The sequence below is a fragment of the Apostichopus japonicus genome, chromosome 16 (assembly GCF_037975245.1).
Source record: "Apostichopus japonicus isolate 1M-3 chromosome 16, ASM3797524v1, whole genome shotgun sequence".
Classification (NCBI taxonomy): Eukaryota; Metazoa; Echinodermata; class Holothuroidea; order Aspidochirotida; family Stichopodidae; genus Apostichopus; species Apostichopus japonicus.
The window spans coordinates 23,102,321-23,121,829 of NC_092576.1; the positions used below are offsets into that span (position 1 = coordinate 23,102,321).

The 19,509-nt window shown below is 36.6% G+C and overlaps 2 protein-coding genes across 2 annotated transcripts in view; both read right to left on the reverse strand.

Moving 5' to 3' along the window:
• LOC139982892 (uncharacterized) overlaps positions 1-788 on the reverse strand; it is a 40,979-nt gene extending 40,191 nt beyond the window's left edge. The window contains exon 1 of the mRNA XM_071996048.1: positions 338-788. The gene's annotated coding sequence lies outside the window, so the exon portion shown is untranslated. The remainder of the gene's footprint in view (positions 1-337) is intronic.
• A 741-nt stretch (positions 789-1,529) lies between these two features.
• Positions 1,530-19,509, reverse strand: part of LOC139982073 (uncharacterized) — a 50,272-nt gene continuing 32,292 nt past the window's right edge. Inside the window, exons 7-11 of the mRNA XM_071994592.1 lie at positions 16,804-16,880; positions 15,851-15,903; positions 14,685-14,804; positions 3,437-3,639; positions 1,530-1,629 (exon numbers count right to left, since the gene is read on the reverse strand). Coding sequence (XP_071850693.1) covers positions 1,530-1,629; positions 3,437-3,639; positions 14,685-14,804; positions 15,851-15,903; positions 16,804-16,880 — 553 coding nt within the window. The remainder of the gene's footprint in view (positions 1,630-3,436; positions 3,640-14,684; positions 14,805-15,850; positions 15,904-16,803; positions 16,881-19,509) is intronic.

Sequence of the window (19,509 nt, forward strand, 5' to 3'; positions counted from 1 at the left end):
GTATGCATGCATGTAGGCCTAACCTTTTTTTAAGGTCAGCGTACCGTAATTTACAACTAGTGTAAGCCAACACTCCAACAGAGTAATTAAGTTAGCCGTAGTACAGCCTAACGTTAACGTTAATATTATCAATACTAGCCGATGTAACTACAGTGTAATTCATAGGCTCTACGTTATGAAAACTTCTCGCTTCTTTCGTAGGTCTCTATGCCAACTGCAGAATTAATTCCGGTACTCTTTTAGGACCGTACCTATAATAATATCCAGCATGAACTTCACGATAGTGTTATCCGACACCCTATCGTTAGAGTTATACCATTTAAACAACTGTACTAACCTTGAATAAAGTTGAGTAAACTTCGGCCGTAGACTGTATTACGTAAAAGTGACGAGTAAGGTCATTAGCAAACTTGAAGGCGTCGGCTTTCTCATTCAGATACTGTAGCGACGGTGCTTGCTCACGCTCATTTAGATGTTAAGCTGCTGTACAAGATTATGTGGACCGGATTTTTGAGGGCGCTATGCGAATTTTGGAATGATTAAAATCACTTTCAACCGATTATGTGGACAAAAATAAAAGTTCGTAATTTCACTAGGAGCGTATGTTTTGTGGGGGGTAGAGCCTGTTTAGAGCAACTGCGTTACGTGGACATCGAATGTCCACATAATCGGTTGGTGTCCACATAGCGCGGTGGGATACTAACGAATGTCCACGTAATCCAGGTCGAGTGAGAGTATATATATATATATATATATATATATATATATATATATATATATATATATATATATATATATATTAACTACTTTTTAAATTTAGTAGGATACTTTGCAATTTTGATAGTAAGATGTTTCTTACGTGACTTTGTATTGTTAGTCATTATCAGTGAATGGTTATTACTAAAGTAAGAGTCGTTGCTTGAACATACATGCCACCCCCCCCCCCCTCGCATTTTGCCTTGCTTTTACCTTAGACGGAATTCGCAGTAGAGTGTAAATTGAATTGAAAATAAAGAAAAACAGTGAAAAACGTTTAGACTAAGAAATAAAGTAAAATTTTAACTTTTCTGACAAATTTTGCAACATGTCTTTGTTCATCGTTTCAGCATCATAATATTGGTACTGCTTCCACCTACATCAATATTACAGATGATAAGTCAGTTTTCACTGCAAAATTTATAAAAGAAATGACAAAGGATTGGAAACACTTAGAAACATCTCATGTACCCATAAACAATGGGATAGGTCCTAATTTTACACGTGTGCTATATGAATGAATGGTTTATGCACACCCACTATCTAGCAGACAACGCAAGAAGTGCACGACTGTGCTGAAACCAAAAAAAGCAAATGTATATCATGCAATAGTTCCAATAATTCTCTCTGAAAAGTCACTCTTCCTTCCGCACCCACACCCTGCCCCACCCCTCTCGCCCTTTCAAACGCACACAATCGTACATTCCAAAATCTCAGCACCCACGAAAATAGTTAGCACCTTTTTCATACTTATTTAATAATCTCCCAGAGTATTATCTGCCGCAAAATACTGTACCTTTAATATTCCTTGATCTTGCTGTTTCCGGTATCATCTCAGGACTGATGGATGTTGGCAGTTTACACGTATAAAACCTGTAAAACAAGAAAATAATGAACAAGAAAATAATGAAGTTAAAATTGTGACTCGTCTCGCTAATCTAAAAAGAAAGAAGGAAAACGTCTGAAAAAGTATGATGATTGTATCTCTCACGTTACTCAATCTTTTCCGAATAATGTGGAACAACACGTACCCAGCTAAGTGTTAATATAAAATGATTTCTCTACATGTATATAATTTATATAATTTACAGTTTACACATTATATACATAATGATATAACAACAAAACGCTATCATTTCTTTAAGAAAACTGTAGCTGTCATGAAACAGTAAGGTTGATCATATTTCAAAGATTCCTCGCTGATTTTTTCGTTCTTCTCTCTGTTTCCTACTTTTAATGTGATAAATTTAAGCATGATAATACATCCATGTAAATGCAACAAAAACTTAAATATCTATAGCCTACTCGTGATGTACCCGCCTCGTGACAGGTACGAGGCTCGGTTATAATAAACTACCCCGTGTTAAAGTGTCATGCACGTAACTGTTTCAACTAAGATTTAAACTGTACACATTTTACCGTAAAACTGTCACAGCTTCCATTTTTGGATGAAGAAGTTTTGATTACTATTGTTTTCTTTATAAAATATGCCTTCTTTTACCCAAAACAAGCAGCTTTACAAATTTTACAAGTTTCTGTCGGCTATTATGGGTATAATTTCGAAGATGGAATTCCCAAAAAATCGGAGTAATTGTTATTATCATCCAAGAGAATTTAAAGTGTATTTAAATAGTAGGAGTGTAAGGGTCTTAATAATAATTTATCTTCATTTTTATAATATTGAAATAAATTATTATTCAGCCCTTTATTTGTTGCAATGACAGTACATAAACTGTAGCGGTCTTTCATAATTGATGATTATATTCTGCTGTGTCACGAGTAAAACTAGGGTGATATTTTCATCTCGAAAATCTATCAGGGAATGGTATACCTGTTGGTGGGACTGAAATTTAGAAGCTGAATCTAAGAGGAAAGGGTCTTAGCTATTAGCCAATGATCATCTTGGCTGTTTCAAATGCATTTTGTGAAATTGCCGTCTTTCTTTATAACCAAACCTGTAGAACTATGATAATATATATTTTGTCTTCTACGCGGTGGTTTTATGTATAGGCCTGGACATTAATGTTAACCAAAATACAAACATTGAAGACGTACGCTTAGACCTATATTAATTTATTGTGATCATTTTTCTCCTCCATATTGTAACGCTAACTCAGTCTAAGATTCTGAAGCGTCCAAAATATTCCCTGCTGAGGACTGGTGGTGGTATGGAAACAAATGCGGCTTGGATGGTTGTATGTTAGTAAACGACGAGCCTTAAATCTCGCTATTACATGCAAAAGATATAACACACAGATAAACGAGTAAAGAACAAGCGCTGTGTAGATTTCGCAATCTATTAGTATAACCAGCCACGGTACAAACAATACATCGGCACGAAGCCCTCAATAATAGGTAGAACATATGCACTTAACGATAATGGTCACAAACGAGGTCTCAATACCGAAGTAGAGTCCTATAACGATACGTACAAAAGTGTATAAAAGATGAATACAAGACAGATACAAGTACGACCACAATGGTCGGAGCCAGGGCTACTACCGAACCGAACGATTCAGATGGGGAGCGAAGACTGGCCACAAGTCTTGAGGTCTGCTTCAGCTGAGCTGGTGAGCAGACATCACGTGACCTGTAATTATTACGTAATGTAGCCTACGACAATTAGAGGGCGACATATATGATGACCAACGGCATCACAATATTAATATCTTGTACTCACCAAAGTTCTTTGAACCTCCTAGACTTTACTCCATAGTTCAATAGTCCATTAAAGTCTTCCTCAGTATGTTCAGCTGCGACTGCGTGAATTAATAACTTCTCCAGTGTCGAGAGGGTTGGTAAGCAAAGACCAGATTGGAGCACGATATTACCTTTATTTACCTTACTGTAGATACACAGCAGTACTAGTTTAAATATTGGTATCTGCAGTGAGAGGAATACCAGGATTAATATGATCGCATTTCCAACCCCTACATTTTTTTTAATTTTAGTTTCATTTATTGGCTTCAATTACAGTGTAACCTGCAATTGGTGATTAAATCATCAATGATGTAAATGTTAATATTTATTCCTTTCCGAATAGTATTGTATTAAAACAAAACAAACATAATGTTGCATTAAAACAAACACATATATTTTGGACAAGTTATCCTAAAAAAAAAAAAAAAAATAAGGGAATAAACTTGCAATATGAATTTTTTTAGAGCAGACTGTTTTATTGACCTAATATGATAACAATGCGCTATAAATATAATATCATTAGGCTATGTACAACTCTAAACTGTGTATTTTGAGTTATGTTTTATTACTGTGTCACGGTGACACTGTCACCCGTACCTACCGGTCATGTAGTATAAACTATATACAAAGTGGATATTCGTACAACTAGTCGTAAGAATAATTTATAAATACGCATTCGCAGTTGCTTTAACGTGGCTATTTTTACAACTAGGAGTACTATTTTTACGACTAGGAGTACTATTTTTACGACTAGGAGTAACAATAATTTCCGGTTAGGGTTAAGGTTAGGGTTAGTGTTTGGGGTTAGGGTTAGTGTTTGGGGTTAGGTTTAGGGTTAGGGTTACCCCTACTACATGCGCAGTTGCTTTATTTACTTTACTGCGCTTGAATTCGCCGATGTCGTGAGAATAGTTTATAAATAATTGTTACGACTAGTTATAAGAATAGTCACGGCCAAACATATAATTGTATTAGCTTGCAATCCAGGTTAGTGTTCAATGTGTGATTGGAACCATTTTGGTTGCTTTTAACATGCAAAATTCATCTTGTTAAGTCCAATAAAATAAAGGGTGAAAACAACAATATGTGACTCACCTATTTAATTACTATTTTTACTTTTATTTGCAAAATACATCCATCGGACGCATTTGTTTAATTCCTCAAAATCTCCAGCGATTTAAATAGACTGATGCATATATTATTAATTATTACCTTACTTGGAGCAGCATTTCCTGGTGCCATACAATATCTTTTCTTTAACCACTGGTGTGTCAGAATATGCTCCAAACAACACGAATTACATATTTAGAAATTACGGCTGCATGTTTAAATTAATGCAACTTGACGAGTCGTATAATTGTCCAGTACGTATGTAAATATGTAGGCAAAATGCCTAATAACAGTAATTGTCATGTGTGAGCAGTATAGCTTATTAATGTGTATTTCTCTCAGACTCGCAACATTGTTTAAATTCAATTAGAGATTAATCTCATTGGTTTAAAATTGCTGCTCGAAAGTGTATATATCCTATTAGTAGTACTGTAGGACTACCTGTTCCACATACCTATTTAATTTAGCCACATAAAGTGTATGATACTTTCTCCGTGGCCAGAATGAAACTGCAGAGCAAGGCGATGCAGTCAAAAGAAGCCGACGCTCGCCCACAATTATCACGTTGACAACCCGCCACAGAGGAAAACATCTCCCGAGAATTCATCACACACTCGGCTTAGCATACCTGTCTAGCTTAGTGTGGAGTCACGACTTGGTCTTCACTACACTGATTTTGTTTAGCAATTTTTTTGTAACTTTGCCATTTTTTGGGAGGGGAGTTATGCACAGATTTTGTGCAGAATTTTTACTGATTTAATGTATATGATGAAGCCAGATAACTTGATATGTGATTAAGTTAACACAGCATTCTAAACAAGACGTGCACCAACGAATAACGTTGCTACACTGTGTCATCGCTCACCGAAGTGTGTTCGTGTATGTAACTAATTAAACCCAAGACTTATCTACTCTTCCTGATTATTGCAATCATATTTGTATAAGATAAATGATGAGTAGGGGCCTAGTCTAGATAAGGTCAATGCTGCTTAAAATTCCGATCTTCAAGTTATCCATGAAAATCAGTTTAGCCTATATCTAATGAGACTTTCAAACTAGCCTAGATTATAAGCTGGCCGCCTCTAATAATGTGTGCAATTGGTGGCTTAGCTTCATCTTCAACTCTACTAAAGGAAATGCCAAGCATAATTAGTGAATTACGAGCACCTAGGCCCACTGATGCTAGGCCCAGTCTTAGTTCCTTCTTCTAAAATGAACGTTACACTAAACCGGCGAGAATGTAGGCCTAGGCTCTATACAAGACTTTTGGCATTTAAAAAGCAACTTGACATAACGTTGAGCGAAAACACAAATCACCTCATGAAAGAAATCATTCATACCACAAGGGAAATCCGTGCCGCATGAATTATTCCAGAATAAGAATAAACAAAGCTCGTCAACATCTACACAGGCTACACTCCCTTTCTACCGTAAATCCATTTCTACGAGTAGGCAGTTGCGCATGTCATTACAACATGTGTGTAGATCACTGATCTACACTATCCTTTTCTCCATAATTTCAGTTAAAATCTTCATATTCCTCAGCTTTTTACAGGTTGGTTCCCACAGTGACATACATGTAAGTAATGCCCTAGTACATACATATAGTAATATATGGACGTGTCGTTGTCATATGCGCGGTGATGTTTTGAATATCCCAACATGGCCGCTGAACAACTTCCCGTGACTTCACGGCTCGCTATACAATCACCGTACGCGCAGCCTATCCATTTAGTGTAGACCAGTGGTGTATATGCACAGGGACTGGGGTTATAAGCGGATCAGTCGTTCAGTAGTTTGGTTTTCGTGCCCAGGTTCTTTCTTGGGCGACTTTTTCTTAAAAAGTATATGCACAGCGTTCTGTGTAGGCCTTAATTTAAACTAACATGACAGCTATAACTTTAAGTTTAAGCGGTTGCCGTAGTTGCCTTTAACATTAGACATAAAAATAACAAAAGTACCGTACACAGCGGTGACACAATTTCGTATTAAATGTAATATATTAGTCTGACAACAGTTTCAGCTTTACATTCACTTACCTGCATAGGCTACTTAGTGACAACCAACAACGGATGCAACCGTTTTAAAGCATCGCTAGCGCAATCAGGCTCGTATCCAGGATTTTCTAATCCGGGGGGCGCGAATTACTATCTAAGAGGAGCGCCACCATCGGTTGGCGCGCAGCGTACATGAAAAATTCTGGTTTTGATACCCCCCAGATCACCGGAAATGGCACTTCTCGGGCTTGAAAATGACCAACCAGATGTACACTTTTGCCTGAGAACCAAGTATTTCCCAATAGTTTTTTTTTTCCATCCATAAACTTTTTGAAGATTTTCTTCAGTCACAAATCATGTTCGACCTCATCGCATGTCCTGTGGATCATTGCTTTTGTAGGTGATTCTACGTCGCGGCCCACAATACCCGACAGCCCCACTTTTCAAGGTTTTCAGCCCATTATTGGTCAGAATTTGAAAATTCACTTTAAAACGTACCCATAATATTGCAAAAAATGTCATCTATGGACAACCAATATAGAAAAACCTCCTCCAACCCCTAACAGACCGGTCAAAATTACACGAGTAGAGGGAAGTATGATGAAGAATGTTGGTAAGGAAATTTTCGAAAATTCAGACAGTTAATTTATTGGTGTACAAATATTAAACCCTCTTATAACGGCTATTATAAAACTTGGTTGAAGGAAATTAAATAATAGCAGATATTTCCGAAACCGAACACTACACACATAGGCGTAGGAGGCGGGGGGGGGGGGGTTCCTACTGAAAGAAAAATAAATTGCAATAAATTAATGTATAGCTAAGGAAATGAAAAAATATCTCCTTGATAATTAAAAAAAATAAAGTTCTAAGCTTGGTCGACTAATTCGCCATTACTAATGTAAAAGAGAATTTGACATAATTGGACCTCCATGCTTTTTCTCCATCTACATAAGACATTTCGTTGTTTACATATTAGCATCCCGCTTTATACTGCGCAATTTCCACGGACTGTACGGTACACGATGGTATGCGATGTAATAACCGATGCTTGCTTATATGATATTGACATTAACTTGTTGAACGCGCGCGGAGCGCGCGAAAAAAAATAGGTCATCTTCATCGGGCAAGTTACAGCCCCCCAAATCAAATTGGGTTCCTATGACTACACACATCGACAGTTTTGAGGCTGTTCATCCTGGAACCTCCATTTTCATGCTCACTGATATGATGTGATATCTGCTGTTTGCTTTACAAATTCGGACAGGTGCGCAGCGAATAATTTGCCAAGGGAGGGGCGAAGCCTGTAGGCAAACTATCTAAGCGTAGCGCCATCACGAGTTGGCGCGAAGCGCACAAGAAAATTTTGGCCGAAAGTGCCTCCCAGATCGCTGGAAATGACACTTCCCATGCCTTGTAAGTTGCATCTAAGCATTTTCTATTGTGAAATTACTAGCGATATCATAAAAAAAATATGCTCGGGGGGGGGGCGGTCGCCCCCTTCCCGAAATGCGTCATGTTCCCCGACGACTCGGTCTAGTTCGAGACCAGCCACAGTTGGTTTCATAGCACAATTGTTTAAGGCGTCCATACACACACACGCGAACGTTATGATAGACCATATATAGTATTTATATAGATACATTAGTTAGAGAGGAAAAATGGAAACGTCAAAAATGGAGTTGTCGGTGTAAGGGGTAAGGTGAGGCGCACGCCCCTTCCGAAGTCCTCGATCCGTCACTGGCTACCCGGCCATGTGTATATAATAGGGATCAGCGCTGTAATGATGTCACTGTTCCTCTTTCTCTTCCCGGTGTCTTGGCAGTTTTCTTTTACTCCCTCTTTCTCTCCGATTTCTCTCTTTCTTCTTTTTTCTTTTCCCTTCCTTCCTCTCCCCCTCCTCTTTTCCCCCTCTTTTTTCCCTTTTTCTTCTCTGTTTTCCTCTCCTCTTTTTCTTACCTGGGGCGCGCCTGGCAATGGTTACTTTACCATTATTAAATTCAATTATTGAATTCAATGGTTACTTTACCATTGCCAGGCTTACGCGCCTGGCAATGGTTATCGTATCGTTTAGAAACTCAATAGTAAACGATATAATGTGATCACAGACACAAATTAATAGTAACAACGTTAGACAAACACACGTAGCGTCAATTGCGAGGTCTCTTACAGTGTAGCAAAGATATTCCGCCTTCGGAAGGTTAATTTTCTGTCTGTTGTGGCCGTGACATTCTTCCTTAGAAAACATGGCGTATTATAGGCAATTTGTGGTATCCATTAAGGGGGGGGGGGGGCGGGGGACGGGTGTATACAGCGAATATTGGATAATTGATTATGCATGTAGCTCGTGTACGTGTTGTGAGTGTGTGTTCAGGGGTGGGGAGGGGTTGTACTCGTTGACTATATTGGGTGTATCTGTCCGGGGTGGGGAGAGAGGGAAAGTAATGTTCTGACTGCTTTGATGGCAGTAAGGTTTATTGTCAAGTATTCGCATTATATTCGCTGCCTTCAGAAAAACAAAATAGACAAACACACAACAAGACAAAATAAGTATCACGTGAAAGGAAGGAAAAATCTAGTTTTGGTTGTAGAGGAAATGCGGAGTAATAGTCGAATCAAAGCTTGTTGTAATAACAGTTGGTGTATTTCTCAACTTTCATAACTTGAATAAATTTCATTATAAAGTGTCGTATTATATTATAAGTTTACATATTACAATTTGGCGGTGCCGGTTGTTAGGAAATACCACAGTACAGGACCTAGCTAATGTGCTATAAAGATATGAACACCGGCTTCATAAACTTTGAATTATTTGGGCTGAAGAATTGAGCATAGCCTAACCCTTGCCCCCTCCCACCACGGGATTGAGTGAAATGCACATCACTTAAGTGGAAATTAATTGCACCTAAGTGAAATGTATTTCACTTCAGTGGAATTGCGAGGTAATGTTAAACCGGCTTGCCATACGTATGTACCCTGAATAAGGAAAAGTTCTGCCATATGCGTACATCAGAACCATTTTGAATCTGGAGCGCATTACTGAGTAGAGGGCGCAGTTCTAAAATAACACAAGTGGAATTTTCGATCTTTTCACACATGTCAAACAAGTTTGCAAAGGTTTAGCAGTACTTTGCTTCCCCGTTATTAATAATACGCGATTCAAGAGGCCATCAATGGTGAAAATTAAGTAAACCTCTAGAAACAATCAACGGAATCTGACCATTAGTTGCATCAGGGCTACAATATTTACGACTTGTTCCTTCTAACAAGAGCCCAAGGGCACTGTGGTTCCTTGCTTGGGGTATATGACAATACACATAATATTATCAAGCAAGATTGGGCTCAAATAGTCCAAGTAATTGTGGTCTTACATGTTCCCATAAAGTAACCAACACTATAGCCAACACTTTTGTGATCACAAAATGTGATCGGATTTTGATGAAAAGGCACTTTTGAGATCTAAATATGGCGTCGAAAATGTAAGAAATATAAGAGACCTACAAGCATGTCAACATATATGATAACATTGGTGACCTCAGATGACATGACCTTTAAGTTTCAAAATGTTCCACCACCCCATTCACAACTTGTCCCAAAATATCAACCATGTCACACCTTGGCATTGAGATTTAATTGCATTAAATGTCCGAAAATTAACTTTGAACTTGTATACATAACTTCACACACAAAGGTCACCTGGAGGTCAACCAATTGACATTTTTGATCGGTGAGACCTAAATAGAGCATGACTGTAAAAATTCAAACATTTTTTCTTTGCCCATTTTCTCCCCCCAAAATACTACTTTTTTAACATTAGCTGACCTTTGGTGACGTTGGATCACATGACCGTTAAGTTTGAAAATATTCCCCTATACCATTTGCAACTTGTCCAAAAAATCAACCTTGTCACACCTTGGCACTGGGAGTTATTGCATTAAATGTCTGAAAATTAACTTGGCACACGAAGGTCAAACGGGGGCCAACCCATTGACATTTATGATCAGAAGGTACCTTTGACATCTGAAAATAGCATAAAAACTGTAAAAATCCACAAAAACACGTAAAGGTAACCAGAGGTCAAATTGAGGTCAAGGGTCACCCAGATGCGGGTCGACAATTGGATAACATTGAAGCAACTCCCAACCCTAACGGACATTTCGTTCTCAAGTTATCGCAAAAATACTAGTTTTTTATCATTAATTGACCTTTAGTGACCTCGGATCACACGACCAATATATTTGAAAATGTTTGCCTAACCAGTTCACAACTTGTCCCAAAATATCAACCTTGGCGCACATTGGCACTGGGAGTTATTGCAGTTTTAATATTTTCGGTTTTTGGACCATAACTGACCTTTGGTGACCTTTGTGGGCACCAAAAACAATAGGGCACACCTTCTCCATATGGCGGATCTATAGTCCAAGTTTGGCCTCAATCCAACATTCCCTTATTAAGATAGAGCGAACCCAAGCAAGTGTCACAGACGCACACACACACACACACACATACACATACACACACACACACACACACACACACGCCAACCTGACTGCATAGGTTCCTTTTGCTAAAGCAAGGAACCAAAAATGCTATACTGAAATATGAATCCTTAGCCACAGTCAGGTCACGATGTACAAACCAAGGAGGAAAACCATTTAGCATATAGGCCTATTCAGGCGAACAAAGAGGAACCGCGTGAAGACTTACTCTGAAGTAGACATAAAATATATTCAGTGTGTGAAGGTATATAGCGAACAAATCGCAGTACTTATTGGTTAAGCGCCCTCAAAAAAAGCTCTTCCCAATAACGATTCTAGACTTACCTTATTTAAATTCAATGTGCTATCCAGATAGACTGCGTAATTTGATATCCATGAAGGGAATTTATATACCATTGATAACTTACTGTGTTTATAGCCTTCTGCACATACTTGGGAATGATTACGTCATAAAGAGCATTCTAGTTTCAAGCAGTACATATTCAATATACATTATTATTATGGGGATTTCTAATGAGGGGAGCGTGCAAGGGTCTCGTTCCACAGTTGATAGTGCGCCGAGTTCGTTGATAACGACATGAACTCTGTGTAAGTGATAGTTGTTGTCTATCTGTACGTCATTATATCTAAATTTAGATTTGCCCGTTATATCTTAACGTAGAGTACAAAAGAAAGCAGATTGTAATGGCTCCATTTTATATCGTAAACTACCGACCATGTTTTATTTCCTGAGGGGAGGGGGGAGGGGAGTATGGGTGTTTATTTTCCCATCCGAAAATATCAAGGGCTATCAAAATCACTCTCCTGTACAAAGATATGGTAAAAACGTATATTGTACAGTAGATAAATAAACTACATATAGCCTATGTGTGTAAAATCGAAACGATTGAAACTTTTTCAACATTGTTTCAAAAGATGCAACATATTATATTGGCATTCCTTTTTGAAGTTCTAAAAACAAATATTACATTGAGTCTCGCTACCTTCGTTTTAGCTTCTTACAGTAATGAAAATTACTGTAAAGTGCACCATCGTTGGACCTTTACACACATTTTTACGGCATGGTACACCATAGTATTATTCAATCTCACAATTAAGATTTTTAATGACCGGTTTCGGGCGTATTTAGAATAAATAAATAAATTGCACATGCTGTGTGGATAGCTACGCCAGGGTATAGTATTTATCGATCATCGGAGCATTCTAATTAAATTGTCAAAATTCATATTAGTAGTTTTAAGAGATGTCACACCTCGAAAACAGCAAATACGTATACACTCATAAATTATCAATAATGGCTGTCATAATTATATGCATGTGTACTTTGAACGCACCGACGGAGACAGGTTGGACTAGGGTGCATTGTGGGAGCAACGTATCTTAAACTCGTGCGCAATTTCAAATAATGCAAATGTAAGGCTTAGCTTTAAAGCAAATATTTTGATTTCTCCTCCAAAAATTCCTGCCCCTGCAGTGCATAGGCCACTCCACAAACCCTCAGACATCGTGATTCCTTCCTTCAGTTTGGCGGTTTTGACCATGTGTGAGTCATTATTCTATTTCTGGTATAGAAAGAACGTTTCTAACTGGACAATGTCAGTGAGATGTAAACATTAAATTAATAAAGGATTCAGCGAGATTTCTCTGACGCAAATTCATGTAACAGAGGGCGCATTTCTGTATAGCAAAAAGTGAAAATGTTCGATACTTTTGATGTTTTTTCACACTAGACAAACATATTAGTTTTGGTTTAGCAGCACTTTTCTAGTCTGAAGACAGGTTGCAACATGAAGCATTGTTGGAGGATTATAATGTCATGTACATTTAACAATCACGCAATCTAACGATATAGTTGTCAAAACAACTCATTTGCATGCAACTTTAAAGAGGCATAATCTGCAGACACAACACATAGTTGCGATTCGTTTTCATAATGGATATATTCTAATATGTTGTGAGGTTTTATTTGTATTTCTTTAATCAGACGATGAGGGGGGGGGGGTGGGCAAGTCGGAGAATTTTTAGCGTCGGATCACCTCTGAACTGACAAAGTTATACTGCTATCATGAGAGACTTTCTACTAAATGCATACGAGCAAGAATCATTGTAGAATACCTTTTGGATAAAATGCTTTCACTGTACCCGACCACTGCCACCTCCTCCCCTTGCTATTTGCAATACTTTGCACGTCTCACCGAAGCGCTATATAGCGAGTTGCCCTTCTCGGTTCATATTAAAGCTCAGAACTGCTTATAACGTCAAATGTGTACATATTTCTCCATATTTCTCCATTGCACATAGTTCTCCTTTGTTGTGTTTATAATTTCTTTCGTGTTGCCGCCTCTCATTGGCAGCGCCTTTTCATAAGGTAGTCTATGGAAAGATGGATTTCCATCTTGTGCAAACATGTAAGATTGTTGAACTCCTCATCGGATAATTAATTCATAGCGGAGATTCATCATTAGCCCCCTTATTGGTAATGGCCACAAAACACAAAAATTTCGAATTTGATGTTGCTACGGTCGCTAATGTTCTTAGATCGCGTATAGACTGTTTCAGGTCGCGTTGCTTCCTTCAGCAGGAAGTGCTACTGCCCCAAATTGGAAGATTTACTACAAGTGTCGACATAACGAATAGTCTAGACTATGAGAAGTAAATTCATATTTATAAAATGTTAATCCCTTAATAGAGTTACTAAATGAAACAGTGCAGTTGGGTTTTTGAAAAATGTGACATCGGTTGGTAATTTAATAAAACTAAAAACATTACGTTGTTTCTCGGAGGGTTGAATGCAATAATAAAACATTTAATTAAAAAAATTGTTTGATTACTAACCTCCATATGTTTGTGATTGAGTTTCTGGTCAAAGTAGCAAATGTAAGTATTATAGTGTTATTACAGTTTACTTGCAATATGAGGTCAAACCAAGTGTAGATACATACACATTTATATCCCCCATTAGCAATCATATGCAATGAAACACATCGCATTCCTGCGTAGGAAATTGAGCGCGTAGTTAATTAGAGAGCTGTTAAAACAAATGTTGTTATCGAAAGAACAATTGCGCTAAAGCGTAATATAACACAGTTTGTGCAAAACGAAGCTACGTTTTTAACCTTATATACATGCAGACCGCGAACTAATGTCGCCGGACTTCTAATATTTGTAGCAACTAAAATGTTTATAAGGCACATTGTGTGCATAATAAAGTGATCAAATCCCAGTACCCATATAATCCACAAAAGTGATGTTAAACCATTCACTAAGAATTACAAACTGAACAGTGTCCCACTGCATGTCAATTGTAAAGAAAACAGTAATAAGCTGTAATTATACAAGAAAGGTTTTAGTAATGGATATCAAATCATTAAACTCACCGTTAAAGACAGTTATTCCTTGTTAACGTTCTTCAATTAAAGACTGCATTCAACTGTTATTCTACGACAAATTGTTAATGCTAATTTACGGTACAATGGTACGTTTACGTCCAAAACGACCCGTTATTTTACAGAAAATGCATTGAATGTGCATGAAGCATGTGCTATATAACGTATTGCTATACTTTACCAATAACACATAATTGTGATAATGAACGAACGGCGTGTCACGGTTGCTGACTTACGTCATGGTATGATGCGTTCTGCAGAAGCTGTATAGTACATCTCTGTAGTAACTCACTGTCACTTCTGGCCATAATCACAGCGTCTGTGCATATACGCTCTACTGTATCTACATCATCAACCTGATATTATGACATATAAGAAAAGAACATTTCATAGTGTTTTTTTTGTCAATTAAAATGTTTCATAGATGATAACAGTCATTTATTTGCTATAAACAGATCACCAAACATGAAATAAACTTTGAATGTTACAATCGGTATCGAGCTCAGTAAACTGATTTGTTGAAGTAGAAAAGCGGCATTCAAATCTACACAAAACTAGTTAACAAAGTTTAAAAAAGAAATACTACATATTTTACCCACAGCTAAATAACGATTCCCTGTTTCTGCAATATGTGGTACGCCTTATAACAACTGCAATTCCTTTTTATTATGATGTTTTTTTCTCTGTTTATACGGTGATGGATAATTGTGTTAAACTACATGTGGTTTAAGAATTACAGCCTTTCCAAAATTAATTGGTCATTAACTATATTATCTACACTGTCTTTCTTTGTTTAATACAGCTCATCAGATGACAATTCACACGATTGAATGTTGGCAACTGTAACACATCTGTATCCTCGAAAGCAGAAAAGCTATGTTTTTACCACAGCTAGACGGTACGAGTTGGGTGGGGATACTTTAACATTCTTTTCCCTGTACATATGATTTGGACGAGCGCAGCATTCAACAGCTTAAGTAGCTTAGTTTGTTTGATCATCAAATGTTACAAACCTGTCGGTGTTACTTATGACTTTAGTTGATCAAGCTAAGATACTGATCCAAATGTAATACCAATATTTAACATTCGGGTATTGGCATATCTGGGTCTGGCTCCTAAATATGCTGCATATTGTTTGATTTAGTACGGTAATGTATAGCCAGAAGAGAATTTACGGTATGTCCTTGATTCATTCGTAATAAAATACATTCTTATGAATGATAATGAAAGCAATCTGACTTCGTTTCTTCTGTAAAGACTGATCACAGTTTCAAAGTGCAAACTTTTTAAGTGGACATTACACGTACGCAAGTTTAGACTGTCGGTATTGTTTACCCGATTATAATATTAACGTATACAAGCACGTTACAGTGGGAATAAAGACTCTACAAACAAAACATACCTTCCAAGCACCGGATTGAAGATTCAGACTGTAACCGTAGTTCCCCCACGACACTATAATGTCAGACATACAAACGTGTGTAAGAGAATTAACAATATAATAATAATAATACGATAGATTCATCTACAGAGAAGAACAGATTACATATGTTTGTGGAACCGACTAATTTAATTCATTCATTCTCGTCTTATATACAGTATATGTATGTATATGTATATGTATACGTATATATATATATATATATATATATATATATATATATGTATATGTATATATATATATATATATGTATATATATATATAGGTATATATATATATATAGGTATATAGGTATATATATATATATATATATATATACATATATATATATATATATATATATATATATATATATATATATATATATATATATATATATATATATATATATATATAGTAAATCAATAAAGAATAACACACCAGACAAATTCCACTTCACGACCGGTTTCGTCCTTTTGGGACTCATCAGGCGAAGGTAGGAATCGACCCCCGGGTCTTCGTGTCACGAACCGAAGTCATATCACTCGACCACAGTGATTCTACTCGTTTGTTAAAGCGTATAAATTGGCTTTGAATAACTTTCAGTAAGTGCGTATTACCCAAGTGTTATGATTGTAATACGCCCTTAATGACAATTATTCATATATATATATATATATATATATATATATATATATATATATATATATATATATAGTAAATCAACAACGAATAACACACCAGAAAAATTCCACTTTACGACCGGTTTCATCCTTTTGGGACTCATCAGGTGAAGGAAGGAATATATATATATATATATCCAATTGTGTACGCACTAAAAGTAATGCAATAATTTAATGAATACCTATATATGAGAACACCTGATAAACTGAAATACTAATTGAACACTGACTAACTTGACGATACATGTATACCTTTAATGTCTCTAGATTTCATCCCCGCAGGAATTGATTCTGAAGCAATGGACGGAGGCAGCAAACAATTATCAAACCTTTTAAGTAGAAATGAAGAAGAAAAAGGATAAAATTATCATAAATTAACACAGTAATGTAGCAAAGTAAATAATATTACAACCTTTATCGTATAAATGTTGTAAACACCCGCCCAAAAAACATATGTATTATTCTTTTACTGTTTATAATATATCGTGAATAACCTGTAATTTGATGGAGAATTGTAACTACTAAAATTCATCTTATCTACTAACAGACGAAGGTCGTAGATAAATATTTTTCAGTAACATTAAGCTATAATGCATTAAAGCCGTATGTTGCCGGGAAATCTTTATAACCAGTAGGGTTGTATCAACAAAGATGAAAAAAAGGGTAGAAATCATGAAATTCTCAATCGTATCATTCTTTATGAGATGCAATAAATATATTTGATTACAGTATATGATATAATATTACTATTTCAGAATGCCAGCTCCGCTGCAAAATCGTAATTACGGTATTTTCTCTTCACTCCCGTGAGGGTGGATAACACTTCCTTTACATGTGTTGAGTATGAACTATATTTTCCAGCACCGTTTGTTATTATATATTCTTGTATTGACATGTATATGTTTCATGTCAAATCACGTATCTGAGTGCAGCGTATTCACGTTTTAACCTACTTGTGTACCCATGAGAACGAATGTTATAACATTGATGTCAACTTACACCTTTTAAACAAGTAAGGTGCTACTTCAAAATCACAATGTTAGTAAAAAACAAAAACGTCTAACAGAAAAATCAATATTAATACAGCAATAACATCAGGAGAGAATGCTTCAGTTACCCTGGATTTCTCTGAAATATACGAAAGTGGTCGACAACTTTATCTTGACAAGTCAAAAAAATAGTCCTTATAGAGAGAAGTGTGATTTCGAAAAACGTTTTTCAGCTAAAACAGTCAAAATTTCGATATGTCCTTCATCATAATTTACATCCGCAAAAAAGTGTAAACTTTCGAAGCCAAAACGTTGAGATTTGTCGCCGTTGCAAAGAACAAGTTTGGAATGATGATAACAAACGTCAACATTCCTGGAAGAGTTTAGAACATTCAAACTGTGTGGAGTTGACAGTTCAGTAAGAATATTTGAAAGTAAATTAAGTTGAATCTCTGAAAAAAGTTCCGAAAAGTCATGAATAAAGTTGAAATTGGAGTTAAGGAAAACAAAACGTAGATGTACATCCGCCGATTTGGGCCACGGTAGCATCTATAAGAAAATAAACTTGTATATGGAAGGCCTCGGGGGCTTTGCATACCATCACATTTTACGAGCACCATTCTAACAGGGCGGGTGATATATAATATACCACAGGTAAACGAAACCAGCTTAGTGTCCGGAGGAAGCATATTGCTATAAGACCCAAATATATGGTGGAATAATAGCGAACCCGACAGCACAAGATGTGTAAATAAATACAAAATGACACGCTTCCGCTAATGTATCTGTCCGACGTCTTTCAAATTAATTCCAGGTCCCTCGATCTGCTTTTGCACCTTGCTCGATCTATTAAAAATAACATGTTAATTAAGCTATGTCAACCTCATTATATTAAGATGCATTATATCAAGTTATGTCGGTCTCAAGTGATCAGAAAACACATTTCTAACACTTGTTTTTATTTGATATGTCGATGCTTCTGCGAAGAACATATTTTCCGATATTATGCGGAGTATACACTGGAGTTGTTCAGTACTTTTTTTGTTGTCATATGCACGTGAAGGGTGTATTGCATGCTACTTACAATCCATACTACCATTCATTATGACATTAGCAGCATGTACATGCGATTATGGTGCTCTGTTTCTTCCTAGTTCAACATAACATACCTTACTCAAATCATTCGATTAGCGAATAAATAAAAGCCGTTCAGCGCATAGCTTTGTGTGTAATTGCAATGTACTTTATATGTATTAATTATTAACATGTTCTCCCAAATTACAGATCTAGGGAGGTAAAAACAAACAAGAACGGCCGTCTTCACAGACAAGAACTTCTACGCCTGCCTACATTGGTTAGAAACGCAGAGGATATTGCTTGTACTCTACAATTGTATACACGTTCTGTCCGCTGTTACCTGTATATGTCACTCGAGGAAAATGTATTTTTCAGATATTTTCGCAATGTGTTCAGTGCATACTTTGTCATTTTTTTTACCACGTGGAAGCTCACATTCTTCTGTTTTTGTTTATTTCAATAGACACAATATATCATATCTTGGTGCTTCAATTCTACCGCGTTCGATATAACAAGCAATTGTCTAAACGTTGGGTTAGTAAGTAATGTTAGTCATTCAGTAAATAGCTTTATCTAGTACGGATGAATGACCGATTAGTACCTCTCATCATAAAGATGATTTCTATATTTCAAGATGGAAAGACAGTTTAATATGCAGCACGAATACAGTAGACATTGCATTATCGAGTTTGAGTACACCGTTGATGGTCATTTACTGACAAGAAGCCTATCCAATTATAATTACAGAGATGTCAACATCATGTTCAGAGTTCTGCGTCGTCTTAAGGAATCAAAAAGAATAGTCTCATATTAGGTTTAACACAGTATATGGGAGCGAATAATATAAATTCAACCTATTACGTTATATTGCGATAGAATAGTGACCTTCCAC